The 15,178-nt window shown below is 34.3% G+C and overlaps 1 protein-coding gene and 1 long non-coding RNA gene across 2 annotated transcripts; one reads left to right on the forward strand and one right to left on the reverse strand.

Annotated features, from left to right (window-relative positions):
* Positions 1 to 4,530: 4,530 nt before the first annotated feature.
* LOC128168117 (uncharacterized) lies at positions 4,531 to 14,795 on the forward strand. Its single transcript, XM_052834223.1, has 14 exons — positions 4,531 to 4,668; positions 4,777 to 4,879; positions 7,053 to 7,219; positions 8,793 to 8,950; positions 9,044 to 9,200; positions 9,302 to 9,393; positions 9,512 to 9,737; positions 9,998 to 10,119; positions 10,212 to 10,356; positions 10,513 to 10,662; positions 10,946 to 11,107; positions 11,202 to 11,274; positions 12,788 to 12,845; positions 12,931 to 14,795. Exons 1-14 carry the CDS (start codon positions 4,608 to 4,610, stop codon positions 13,162 to 13,164), a joined length of 1,908 nt encoding a protein of 635 aa, XP_052690183.1. The 5' UTR covers positions 4,531 to 4,607; the 3' UTR covers positions 13,165 to 14,795.
* On the reverse strand, positions 4,534 to 7,045 carry LOC128168118 (uncharacterized). Its single transcript, XR_008241294.1, has 3 exons — positions 6,887 to 7,045; positions 4,799 to 4,888; positions 4,534 to 4,666 (listed from the first exon to the last, which is right to left on the reverse strand). It is a non-coding gene; the product is annotated as an uncharacterized LOC128168118 (long non-coding RNA).
* Positions 14,796 to 15,178: the final 383 nt, after the last annotated feature.

A 15,178-nucleotide genomic window follows, 5' to 3' on the forward strand; every position in this document is an offset into this window, starting at 1 on the left:
TACCGCAGAACTAACGAGCATGATTAGGATATTTTTAATATGAGTCTGATTTGGCTCATTCTACAAATCAAGAAAATACTGCTTTTATCACCAGGCCGTAGATTGCTTTTTCTGAAGCATCCACTTATTCTTATCGATGCAAAACCATTTATTTAACGATTTAAACATCAACTATGTGAACAAAAAAGAGAACTTAACCTTCATAGCAAATTATACCATCTTTATTTACTTTCCTTTTTCCGTGAAGGCGATTTCGAATCCTTTTTCACAGAACTCTCTGATTTGGGCCTCGACCGAAATATACTCCGAAATCCTGATGTGTGTTCTTGAGCTTCAGATTTTTTGTGATTTTCTTGATTTTTGTGCGGTTTTCCATTTTCTGCTTGTTTAGCCTTTTCTGTAGTTTCTTTCGTAGCCTTCACATCCTCCTTTTCAGAAATCGAAGGATGGTCCAGTGTGTTGCTTCTGCCTCTGCCCCCTTCGTGGTGCCTCAGGATGCCGTGACGTTTATGGATGTCTTCGGAGGACCCGTGCTTACAGGGTTCAGTCGTTGTCAATTTCATTGAGAAATGAACATGATTTTTGGGCCTTGTGTAAGAACTATCTACAGTATGACTTCGCTTCCTGAAGCCCGTCTCTTCAGGTTCTACTCCTGATTCCACAAGAGCTTGCTGAAATTCTTGAGAACCACTCGGAATCGACAGTTTTGCCATTCTTAGATTGTTAAACTCCAAGTGAAGATGATCTAACTGACTTCTGCTGTTCTCTTGGCAGTTGTCTATAGAATTATTTAACGTTTCGGTTTCCATGGTTATTTGTTGCTGATGTAATATTATCCAATAAACACTGATTAACACACCCTGATCGAGGATAACAAAAATAATACGTTTCTTAATTTGAATCAAATAAATATCAAAGAGTCTGTCCATGTACAAAATCACTGGCCATGTTTGAAACGAATACAGCTCCTCATATCGATTACGAATTCATGCAAAATTCAACTTTCAAGAACGTACGTAAGAAATAGTGGATAAGTATTTGTTGAAAGAACGGACGTTTAAGTCAATTTCTTACCGACCAACCCAGTTCGTGTTTGAAGTGTGGGTTACGCTACTGCCAATTCCCTCGAATACGGTTATCGTTAAAGTTGATCTTTAACTGTGCCTCGTTTCACTGATTAAAACTTAAGGTATTTTAATAATCACCAATGTCCCAAAGATCAATTTTATCGAATGTTTGACAGAACAGACTTTGCAATGATAAAGATATTCCTCCTTCGGTCTTTAACAGTTTTATTTACACTAGGTTTGTTATGTTCTCCCGAAAATTTGGCAAGCAAGATCATGAAGCGAGTAATAGTCTAATATTCTGTCGACTTGTATAAATCATTGTTACATAAAAACGCCGGAATATTGATAGACTTCCAAACAAAGGGGTTAGATCTTGGAAGATACTATCGAACGAGTTTGTTCTTTGAATGGAAACCACACGAGCCTATCACGTCTGCTTTCTGCAAGAGTCACCTCCTTAAATGGAAGATATTCAGATATTCCTCGCATTAAAAAATCATTCAAACCGCAAGGGTATCCAGTAGAAGCCCCTATATTTGCTGAGCATTCTGTTTTCCGATTAATTCTGTTTTCGCCGTACTTGTTGGTCCTCGTTAGAAAATTGTCAAGGGTTTAAACTCTTTAGAGCAGGCAGTTTTAAGGAGGGACAATCGGACACTTGAATCACTTTACTGCCAGTTTTCTGATAACGCTAGTCCGATACAATATAGGAATATACAATGCCCCCATCTGTGCTGCATGTGCATCGATTGTATTCTGACTTCATTGAGTATACAGCAAACAATATGTTGCAGATCTTTTCTACTGATATTCCCATCAAATAATGATGATTTTTATGATATTCTGCCTCTGGTTCTTTTTTCTGCAGAGCCGAATTAATACATTTGCATTAAGTAATAAAATGTTATACGGTAAATGTCATGTCCGAATTTAATCTCAGAAATCTTCCTTAATATCAATGTCACTAAAAAGAACCTTTCCTTATTTGAATGATAAACATTAATCAGAAGTAACAAAAAATATGATTTTATTTGTTTCCTTGTATGAAAGAAATTTTTATATAATTATTTACTTTCCATTCTATCGGTTTTTTTTAGATTCAAATAAAACCCTTAAGGAGGCTTGGGGGGGGGGTCAAAATATTATATAAAAACCATCAGATTTTGCTGAAAATTTTATATGTGATTTCTGAAGCAAGCTGTCGACTACTATTTGGTAAAGAAAAATTTCATATATTTTAATATAAAATTTCATCATTTTCCATTATCTTAATATGGAGCTCTTCTTGTAAAGGAGATCAATATTGTCTATAAAATGACAGCCACCCCTTAGCCCCCTTAATGCATCAACGTATCACGATTGTACAACACAGTAATACATTAATTACATCAGGGGTTTTTTCTGTTTCGTCTAGCTTTGCAAGAGAAGAATGCACTTCTTAAGATTTGAAGGACGAGGTTCCCTTACTATTGAGATTTTTGAATAGACACAATCAACTTATGTTTTCTGTTGATTTAAAGTGTCGCAAATGCTTGAAAAACGTGCTAATAGCAATGTGTCTGTTGACAAAAGGCTAAGCTGGCAAATTTCCTACCTGTCTTTACAAATACTCATTATATGAATATGTACTAATTTGTGGCATTGCCAAAAAAAGGGTGAAAAACACATGTGTTTACTGTTTAGTGTCAAATGTCCGATAGACTTAATGACAAAATGATCCAACAAATTTTGAATTTATCATGCACGTTGGAAACTGCTCAGCTTTCAGCTTTCCGTAGATCTTATTTGAACAATATCCGCATTGTGGATTCTCAACTGTAGTTTCAATATCCTGAAAATTCAGAAAAGAAAGACTCCATTGCCTGATTTAAATTTATTTAAAAACTCAAAATCAGTCTTCCGTAATCCGGAATTACAGTCAGGGAATTGCAGGCTTATCATTTGTTGATACTGAGATGTTTATTATACCGTAATCTCGTTACTTTTGTGACCATAATATTCCTGATTGGTATAATTAGTATTAAATCAATTCTAATTCTTATTAGCTTCCTAAAGCTTTACTACTTTACGTTTTTGGATTAGATGTTAATAACCCTTCATTTAACTGTCAACTCTTTGTTCGTTTTCTATTTATGAACTGCTCACCTTTTAACCTCTCTCCTAAAAAACAATAGGAAAAGGGAAAATAACATTTTTCTAATTATAGGATAATTTTATATTTTATCTCATCCCTGTAATAGATTTTGAAATTCGGTAAAATAATGTACGACAATTTTCAATGCCTTTTTCTGAAATCTAAAGCAATGTTTGCTTGCTGTCGGTATGCGAATATCTCCTAATCTATCAAGTTTGTTGACTCTTTAATTAATCCACCAAAAAGAGGTTTACAAAAGATTGGATATCAGTGTATGTCATTAATACGGGGCCGGGTCAGGTTGGAACAGAACGAAATGCAAGGCATAAATCAACTGCACTCTCCCTCTAGCCTAAATCCCAACGTAAGGTCACAAAAACCTACGCTATAAAGACGTCAATGTATGAGTTATACTTGCTCAATGGTCACATTTTTTTTCCAAAAAAGAAACGCTTTGTTTTTGTGTGTCATCATTATTACTACAAAAAAGTGGTGAATTATCCGAACTTCCTTTTTGTGTGTGTTTTTTTTTCTTCAGAAAACGTCTTCCTCAGAATTTTATTGGTCTGATCAGACCGGTTTCGGTGCCTCGATGTATGTTGATTGAGCCTCGATGTACGTCGATTGAGAAAAGAACGCCTTGCACGAGTTTGAATATGTCTACATAATAAACGTGGCTTTGATCATGTTGATTCAGAAAGGATATTTTACACATACATTCAAAGTAGCAATTTGTTTTTCATCATGAAATAGATTCGACCCGTTACCCCACTCTTCGGGTTCAGACATCACCCCCTTCTTGTCACCGTATCTCACTCTACCATGTCCAGAATCATGATTCCCGATTGCTCTCCCCCTCTCCCTTCAACAACACACACATACATATATATACACTCATACCAAGTACAGTTGAGGTTCACCGGCGTTTCAGATACACGGCCTCTTAATTTATGTTCAGCCCCTTTATAAAACGTGTGTTTAAAGGGAAAAAAAGAATAAAATTTCTTTGACATCTGAAAATGTCCATTGTGTGCCCTGTCGATTTCTAGCGTATATTCTGGGCGCCCAACGTTGAAAAGGAAAAATACCCGATCAATTCTTTATTGCCATTTATCGATCTGATTAATCTTGATGGTTATTGAAAAAATGGAATATTCAAAACCATTGCATCCCAGCGAATGTGTGGTTTAAAGTTCCAATATTTCTCATATAAGAATACTGAAATTTCAAGTTATGGCCATCTCATGAGAGGGGTGTTTTTCTAACAAGGAAAGGAAGAAACATGAGAATAATAATGGAAAACAGTATCCTGTATGATTCAAAGTTATTGTGGATATTAACGGATACTCTGTGAGGAATTCAAGATGTATCCTCATTCCTGATATGAAAGCATTCGATCTGCAATGACATCCTGGAAATGTTTACAACTTCTGTTGGTTTTCCTCCGGGCGGGAACCGTCATCTGTAAGGAGGAAATTCTCATTAGAAGTGTTAACGAGGGCCTCTGATATTGGACGTACCTGAATAAAAAAAATAATCTGTTTATTGATATTTCCTTTGCTCTATTGTCAGGTGAGGCTGTCAACTGTTACACCTATAATTACGAAGATTTCCTCTTCTGCTCGTGGAATTCGTCAACTGCAGATAGCGGTACGACTGACGTCACAGTGAAGTGGTAAGTGCGCTGTAAAGTGGATTAAGACAACCAATAAAAGACAGTGAGAGATATTGTTTGTTTCCCTTAATTCACGCTGTGTACCAAAATCAAAGATTTCATTCATTACCATATTGATTTACCAGATGTATTCAGATTTAAAATGCCACCGGTTTAAATTACTCATATATGCATACAACCGTGTAAGGTCCTCGAATACGACTTTACATCGTGACCGTGGTTATTGCAAATCTGAAGTGTCATTGCCGATCGAAATTAAATCTCAATTAGAGTGAAAAAGATCTCAGTTAGAATGAAAAAGATCCGGATATGATTAACTAACATACAGTTGTAATTAGATTGAACGAGAACACATATATAATTGATTACTTCCGTTGAATGATTTCGATATCTAAAGACTTTTAAAGAGTATATGGTGTATATGTTCTAAGTATATACTAAATCAATGACTTCTAACGTGTATTTGTGACACTTTTGCTTTAACGAGTGTTTATATGTGCTTACTACAGCATAAAATCGGACCGGGGAGTAAATAATGAATTTAAACATATATGAACAAAGGCTATATTTACTCTATTTTATAACAAGGGGGTTGACAAAGTTTTTAATATTTCTCTTATTTCCTCTCTGAAAGTAGTAACAAATATCCATACATCGTATACTATGAACGTCTTGTTTTGAAACAAAATCTGTACAACAGAACAATGACATAAAACTATTCTTGAAAAACTGGTACAAGCAATTAAGGTCAACATTATGGATATCTTGATGTCTTGACCGAAACTGAATATCTTGTAAAGATGAAGAATTGCAGCAATACTGATATTCATTAAGCAGATATTTACATCTAAAGAGTAGACTTATTTGAATTGTTTTTTTCTATGGCAGATTAAACCGTTATCTTTGATTTTTTAAAACAGTCTCACACGTTTCTCGTTACAATTTTGTGTTATAGGGTCTTTAAATAACGAAATATTGGCTGTCTGTGACATTCTTTCTAATATGTCTCTAAATTTTTGTTTCATTGAAAAAGTATTTTAATCAAGTACAATGTAAATATGAATACATCAAAAGGGATTGAAAAGCAGGCGGTGCTTCTATACAGTAAAACACGCTTATAACGAAGTCCCAGGGATGGGCAATTTTACTTCGTTATTAGCATAATTCGTTATATCCGTCAAGTTTACAACATGAAATAAAGTCACCGGGAATGAAAATCACTTCGCTGTAAGCATCAATTCATTATAAGCGTGTTCACTATAACCGTGTTTAACTGTATATGTTCTCTCAAAGCCAACAAGATTTAACATGATACAAGTATTGCCATACATCATGAAAACATTTTAGAGGCTAATGATATAAATAACATGAGAAAAGGGTATATAACTTATTAACATAGTTACAAAGATATAACCACAGTCATATGATAAAGACTAGAGTAGAGATGATAATATTAATTAAAAGAAAAGAGGGGAAATCCTTACCAACAAAAGTGATTTAAGAACAAAAACAAAAAGACATGAATTCCTCTTCTTTTTAATTCAAAAAATATATATTATGAAAGATACATGGTACTGTTAATCAAAACAACGCTATCTTACTATGTTATAGCAAAAGGCATATACTAAAGGTATTTTAGTGAAAATTTATTATAATAATCGCTCCGATTTTGATATGGTTACTTATTTGTTTTAAGCTTTATTTTTGTTTTCATTTGTTCATTTTTTTTTATATCCAATAATGATTCTATGTCAGCAGTAATGAATCGTTCATTTTGAAGTTACCAAAAACACAAGAATTATAAATTCCTAACTATCAGCGTCTGCAGTGCTTGGCAAGACAAAACGCGGTATGATTTGCAATGAAAATATCTGGTACCTTGTCAATTTAACATGTAGTACCTACATGTATCATATAAACTTTTAATTTGTTAAAGTCTACACGTAGAGTGAAAATCATGTGGGTGTTGTGAGATACCATTTACAGATAAAAGGTTAAGATACTTACAATAACACATCTTTCCTTAGTTCCAATATTAAATGTTTTACCATTGTGAGACCCAGATGGACATGATAATCAGCATGTATACATATTGACAAGGCCATTCATATAATTACTTTCAAGCAAATATTATGTTTGATAACTGACATCCGTTTTTAATTTGAATGTGTAGGAGTTTGATATCCGGCTCCTTGATGTCCAGTTGGCTTGATTGTCCAGAGCAATCCCAGAATTCCTGTCGATGGGACATAGAACGCGGGGATCTGGATCCTAATTGCGTCATTAGATTGTGCGTCAGCCTGTTTAACAGTTGTTACGAAGTTCACTGCCAACAGAAAGGTACACAATATACTACACATGTGATTTCTACATTCACACAGGTGGTGTGTTACTGTAGCTACGTATGTAAAATACACTTATAACGATGACGAGCGTATCATATTCTAAAATTTGATTTGTGTTCAAATACAACAAAATGATGCATGTTTATATTGATCTTCAATAAACTCTCAATTATTTTTCATACAAGACATAAGTTCGATATTAACAACTGTATATGAATATTATATATATACTTTAGTATCTTAGTTAAAAGACTACATTCTGATGTTTTCCCATTGCGTTATGAAAAAGTTAGCTGTTTATTTTTGTTCAAAATGGTTACACCTGTAAAAAAAAGTATTACATGTACATTGTAAAGAATAAAAAATATCGTTTATCGTTCAATTTTGGGCACCGGTGGGGGTGGAGAGGGGGGGGGGGGGTATTGGGATTCCAAGTTTCATTAAAAAGAATTGGAGTTTTGGTTTTCAAAGTATAGTTTTATATAGTTTAATATTACTCTGAAAAAGAACTGCGCATGCATCGATCTGATATGTTTTCAAGGTGAGAGGAAAAAACACTCCTTCTTTTTTAAACTTTTCTCTCATGGATATTTTTACCCAAATACAATGTATACATTTATGCAATGATTATGTGTAATTAGGAGTGCGGAAATTAGATTCGAAGAATAGACTTCTCTAATGACAAAAACTACAGAAATTAGCCATATTAGAGTAGAATTTTGACGCCTGGTCTCTCCTTAGAGGCTCTTGGGGATGATCACGCACTACAGATTGATTAACCAGCGAGTGTCATTGCCCTTACAACTACGAAGTTTGAAAAAAAAAATTAGCAGTGTCCGCGAAATAGAATTCAATTTGTCGCCAAGAGATTTACAAGCTATTATCGTGTGTTATTTTGCATTTTGGAATAGAACTAGAATCACCCTCCTTTTTGAAACTTCTGGATAGGCTTTCTTCACCTCTTTTATTCTATATTATGTAATAATGTAATACTTAAAGTTTTAAAATGCTGCAATTTACCACACAGAATGCATTTTCATGAACATTACCACTTCTCAAGATTATTGTTTATTATCAATAAGCACACGTATCAATTAAAACGTTCCTGTCATTTAAATAGCATTCCAGCAAGTTATATTGACATAAAAATTCTTTTGGCGAAATGCAAATAATAATTTCAATCGTCAATAGAAAACTCAGCCGAGGTTGTCTGAAAGGGACTGAGTTTATATTTGGTTGATTTTACGATAAGTAATTACTTTGAGAACATATAGCATCAAAACTAAGGACGGGTCACAGATATTGAAAAATTCTATCAACATTTCCTCTGCTGGCTCAAAATTGTTATATCTTATTTATATCATTGGTTAAAAAAAAAAGAATTCTGTTGCTAGCACTTTCAGGTGTATACTGTTCATATCATCATCCTGTCAATTTTTTGAAAGCTAAAAATCGTCGTAAAAATAATTACCTAACATTTTGCACAGACAGCGAAATTTTCAAAACAATGTACATGTAGCATACATAATAAATTTAAGTTTCAGGATTTTCATAACTTATCATTGCAGTCAAACCTGCCCCTGTACAGAATGTAAGCCTTGTGGGGACCACCCCTTCTTGTGTGACACTGCAGTGGTCCTGCGGTAGGGGCTATCTGTGGAGTGTCCTGTACCCCCAACTCTACCAAATCACGTGTCTAGCTATCTCACCTGAAGGACAACAACATGTAAGATTGCTTGTTTCATAATTTAGCGTATAAGAGAGGTTACCACAACTAATGGCTATTGGAATAAAAATCTTTGAATAATTTCTTTCTCAGCCATCAGACAATTCTGCCTGGATAGTCAACAGCACACGGTTTGAAGTGTGTGGTTTGTTGCCTTACACAAAATACCTCATCAAAGTTGCAGCCATACCTCAGGAAGGAGGAATCTGGAGCGAGAGTCGATCTATTACAGCATCCACAGACAAGACAGGCATGTTTATAAACAATGCTTGACAGGTGTTACCATGAATTGCATTGTTTATAGTCTATTCCAAGTACTAACGTGACTTTAATAGTCTTTCTTTTTTACAGTACCTGGCCTACCACCCTACGTTCACATCAATTCGTTCACCACAATTTCCCGGGGAAATGGCGCATATAGCGGCCTTATGATCTTCTGGAGGGTATTATTAATTTAAGATCAACTCAATTGTCCTGTATGAAAAGAATTTTTTGCTGACTGTTGTAGCGCTGGAAATATTTTCCATTTTATGTTATTTTCATTGCTTCGATATTTTACAGGAGATTCAAAAACAAAGGATTTATGGATCCCATTTGCGTTACGTAGTGTCCGTATGTCCATACAATACATCACAGGAACCTAGAGACTGCACTGAGGAAACTGTATTCAATTTCGCTCGATTCCAAATCCCCGCGCAACAGGAAATAACGACCAGAATTTGGTCAAAGAATGAAATTGGAACGTCACGAGATTTTGCTCTGATTAGAATTCCATCAAAAGATGAATGTAAACATGTTGTTTTATTGAAGTTTGTAAACATCTTTTATTGAAGTTTGACACCTGTGAAATTGAGTAAACATGGATATTATCAGTAATTCACCTACTCAATATACCCTCGCGTTAGAGAAATTGACGATAAATTGACCGAATTTAAAACACGTTACTCCCAGTTAAAAGTAATCTTTCTTGTTCAAACCAATATAGTACTTCGATTATGCTTTAATAATTTATATGATTTCTACACGGTTTTTTTTGTTTACATTTAGTGTTACAATCGCCCGTCATTTTGGTTGTCGTCAGTGGCAGCTTAACAACAGTCTTCTTGGATATTGCTCAACAGAAAGATGTCAGATTTACGGTATTTTGGTGCCAAAAAGAAGATTTTCGGGTAATTATAAATCATAAAAGTATCATTTTTCTCATATGAGTTGATATAGAATGAACAATTAACGAAACCCTGTCTTGTATTTTTAAATTTAGAATTTACGGTGGCTGGATAATCTTCGGAACACGACAATAACAATAAATCACAGTCATAGCGTCTCTCTCAAATATGGCGTGTCTGTTAACCGAGGCGAAAGGACGAGTGGAATAAAATGGGCAGATTGTATTTTTCAAAATGGCGGTAAAGACAGAAATAAGTTTAAATGTTAGCTGATCTGTAAAAGAACAGATAATCAAGTTATCTAAAATTTATTGTGATTGACATTCTAGAAATTCTGTAAAATCAACCACTGTCTGTGGATGGAAAGTTTGGTTACACCTGTAATGTCTTCTTCAGAGCTTCCTGGTCTGTTAGAAATGACATTGACCCACACGGAAGAAGACCATCTGGAGGTCACGTGGAGAATACCTTCCTGTAACATGCGATTGGTTTCCGCTGTGGTGGATCACTATGTCCTATCCTTTTGCAGCACATCGGACTGTATGAGTGAGAACATTTGAACGTGAACATTTGTCAGGCTATATCTAATTACTTTCCATGGCTTATTTAAGGTTGCCTGACCTATGAAACGCTAATGTGTGAACTATCAGTAAACAGCTACGGTTTTCAAAATACTGTAATTTGAAACTGCTTTTAAAAAAAAAAAGATCGAGTTCCAAAGAGACAACAACATAAGTAATGGAATAATTGATCTGAAAAGTCTGATCATCGGAACATTTTCAGTGCAAAATTATTTTGATTTTATGGAACAATTCTTTTCTATTTGAAGCAAAGAGAAATTTCAATATCTCGCCGGAAGTAACATCATATTCCTACCATTTAAGTAACGAAGATACACTTTGTGCAGAGATAAATGTTCTAACATTAGCTGGAGAGAAATTACAAAATGGTAGGATTCAATGTTATACAACCGGAAAGAAGTCCAGCCTATGTAAGTTATCGAAAATCTTTGTTTCCAAACCTTATTTGGATCTTTGTATGTTCCAGAATTAAATGTAAGTCATCGAATTGTTTATTTTCCACAGATCCCATCATAATTTTTGCTGCAGTCTGCGCATCCATCTTCATTCTCTGTCTCATTATAACCACAGTTCTAAGGTTTGTATTTTTATGACAAATTACGAAACTTTAACCATTCTATACGTGTAGTTCCTTAGTTTGTACAACAAATTAATAAAAATTGCTATTCCTCGCTTTTCTTCTTTCAAGAGTTATAACCAACCTCCAAAATTATGATTTAAAAACCCAGACAACAAAAAATGTCAGTTGTTTTTGGAATGTTGGGGAGACTCTTAAAACAATTGAAGGTCGTGTTAATTTGATATTCAATTTGACTTTTCAAAATGAGTCACGCTATCGAGTATGCAACAAATTTCCATCTACAGTTCTTACCAAATTGCCAATTCATCAAAATACGTACAATTTGTCATGAAGTGATGGCATTTATGAGGAAACTCATTCATCGCAAATGGCAGATGCATCAAATCACAAGTGGAGTTAATGTATAATATTTTTGTCCATATTGTATTCAAGCACTGCTTCTGGTGGCAGTCGGATGAGTCCATGCTTGTAAATGTTTCGTTTAGCGATACTACAATCTTAGAAGAATCAAGAAACATTTTTTTATTTGACTGTACAGTATTTCCTTACACAAGAGGCGTTACCAGAATTCACCACAGGTGCTTGTGGACTGGACCGTGCACTACCCCCCCCCCCCTTTTTTATATTTTTTTTCCAATTTTTTTTTTTATTTCTTTTATTAATTATCATTAACAACTCCTTATATATGTCTCCAGCCGAAAAATAAAAGAAATATCACGACTTGGTAGCATTTTATAATCACACTCGTTTCCCCTATATATAGGGCACAAGCACCTGTGGAATTCACCTGCAGTGATAATCACACGTTAATTTAGGATCTGTGTTGACTAATCTCATAAAATCATAAAATATTTTTCACCACGCAATCTGAATGATCTGTTTTTAGACATAAAAAATTAATTTCATTTGGTTTTATACATGTTATTATTTTTCCCCATACGTTATCGTTGCAAAGTGGTATCGACGCTTCTAGTATTGACGTCTGTATTTAATATTTTCTGACATTATCTTTCGTTTGGACCACGCGTTCGTTTTACTTCTGGTTAAGAGATAAATTTGATAAAAAAGAACCATTTTAACAAGCGCTTGGACTTTGGGTAGTTGTGTCAAACAAGGCCTGTCCATTTCATTACTGCCCACTCGATGATGGTTCATTAAAGTCAACAAAATTTGTATATACAATTTGTAATACACAATCGGTGCATATTTCGCTTGAAACCAGCGTCATATTTAACTTGTGAGAAGCAAGAAATAGATAGTTACGCTCTTCCAAAAGTCCAAGGCCTTGTTAAAATGGTTCTGTTTGGAATCAAAATAATCAGAAGAACATACTCTATTTAAAAACAAAAGAAAACTCATTTCCCAAAATTTTGTCATGAAGGCCCCTTCTTTTTGACGCAAATCATGTGCAGATGAATGTAAAGAATAAAATAGCATCTGTATCCCTTATATCGGGGAATCCAGACAGTATAGATTTGAAAATTACAATATGTTGTTTTTGCGTTTACAGGTTGTGGAGAACTAACATTGAAATAGAGGTTCCTCCAGTAGGCAGTGAACAAAATCAGGTAACAGCCGTGCATGCATTGTGTCAAAGATTTACTATTTGAAGTATTCTTTTTGGAAAATTAAGGAAAATATCCAACTTTTCAGAAACTTTTAAATGCCACTCCATCTACCTCCAGTGGTCAGGAGAAATTGTACGTCCAGATCGATACAGACCATTGCACAAACATCAGAGGGCGCACTGATCCTAAAGAAATACCGGAAGTTAAGGACGAGGAAGTGAACCAAAGTATTAGCAAAAAACCGTCATCTTCCGAATGCTGTGACAGTTACATTGTTATGGACGGATTAGATTTGGGCATGTCAAAAGACCAGAGCTGAGAGAGAGAGAGAGAGAGAGAGAGAGAGAGAGAGAGAGAGAGAGAGAGAGAGAGAGAGAGAGAGAGAGAGAGAGAGAGAGAGAGAGAGAGAGAGAGTGTTACAAGGCATTTAGTTTTCAGAAGAGCAATTTTAGCAGGAGTTACTTCCCATCGGCGGTCATGTGCCGGGGTCAAACTACCTTTATTCCTTCATTATTTAAAGGGGCATGGTCACGATTTTGGTAAAAAATTATTTTTTCAATTTTAATGTTTACAATGCTTCAATAAGGCATTTTTAATTTAACCAAAATTTGAGTGTAATTTGTTGAGTTATAAGCGAGTTACAGAACTTAAAATTCTTCGCTATGTAAACAAAGCTTTTGTTTACATTTTGAATGTTGAAGTGAAAATTCCAGTTTTAGACTTCAAATGCATGCGTTAATCATTAGGAACTGTTTATTTATGCTTAAAATGAATAAGAAGGTAGACAAATCAGCTTGAAAAAAGATTTTTACTGGTATATTGAACCTACGTAAACAAAAACAGGGCACGAGCCTTGTTTACATGACGAAGAATTGCGAGCCCTGTATCTTGCTTGAAACTCATCGACTGGCACCCAAATTTCATTTGATCATTAAAAATACATTCCTAAAGCATTGTAAATAATAAAAACAGAAAAATAAAATTTGACCAAAATCGTGACCATGCCCCTTTAACCAAAACAATTCAATTTGCCATACCGGGTACTGTGACGCATATTGTACTGTCTTGTGTTTTTGTACTGTTTTGTGAGAAAAAATGTTCAGAAAACTCATTTTTGTACTTCAAGGTCAGATGAAAAATAAAATAAAAATGCACACTAACAAAGATTTCTTATTAACTAGTAAAAGGTAGTAGGCTATTTAAATCAATATGAGCTCTATTTTTTAGAAATCTATTTTACTGCAAAAAACAGCTATAAAAACACAAAAAAACTATGTCCCCAGTTTTTGCTTCCACCACATTTTGCTTGATATTTCAATAATCATAAATACCTTTGTGCTCAAACTATGTTCATCCACTAATATGGAAAATGTTCAGATTATCTGTTTTGAAACGCCCCCCTTACCGTCTCAGGTTTCAATACACTTCCTAAAATTGAAAGTCTATGGAGGATTTGCATTGCATCAGCCATTAATAAGCCCGGATGATAACGTTGAAAAATTGCGTGAGGTATCCCGAGTACTTCCGAATGGAGAAATAATGTAAACATTTCCCATTATAAATCTCCGTAAAAAAATTGTTTTCGTTCCTTATGAGTGAAAAATGATAATTGTTCAATGAAGATATCTTGTATATATTCCCTTTCATCGATTTTAACTGTATTTCTTTCACAGATATGTGTATTTTTGTTAAAAATCATCAAAAAGTGATGGAAGCAATAACTTGGGACAGACTTTAGTATGCTAAGTCTGCATGTAACTTAAACTTCTATGATATATAAAATTTGAAAATATAAATTTTTGTGAGAAATTTTTTTTTCTTCTAAGGAATATATAGCAGTTCAGTTTTTCTACAGGACGACAAAAATTCAATTTTGCTTCAATTAAGGCTTCTTAATGGCTTTTCCCACAAAAATATGGCTATCAAAAATTAAATAAAAGTACTGAAGTACTGACGGGAGTTGATTTTATCGATTATTATTAATCTTAAAATCAACGATATGTTATTTTGTTTGGCAAGTAGTTTATAATTTGTATTTGAATTACGGACATTTTTATAATGTGAATTCTCGGACTTCTCCGACAAGAATTTCGAGAAAACCTATTATGTTGTGTAATATTTAAAAATAGAATTGATTTCATTAAATTATGTATCGATATTCGAAATATTTCAAAAATTGTATGGATCCAACCAATAATGAACTCTAGTCTCGTTCAATCAGATGCTCGGCTGTCTCCGTTAATCTCGAGAAATACCAGGTCACGTGATAGCTTGATGATGCAACCTCTAAATATAGACCAAATGCTATTGAACTCTGGCGTAAGAATACATAC

This window comes from Crassostrea angulata, chromosome 10, assembly GCF_025612915.1.
Source record: "Crassostrea angulata isolate pt1a10 chromosome 10, ASM2561291v2, whole genome shotgun sequence".
NCBI classification, from domain to species: domain Eukaryota; kingdom Metazoa; phylum Mollusca; class Bivalvia; order Ostreida; family Ostreidae; genus Magallana; species Magallana angulata.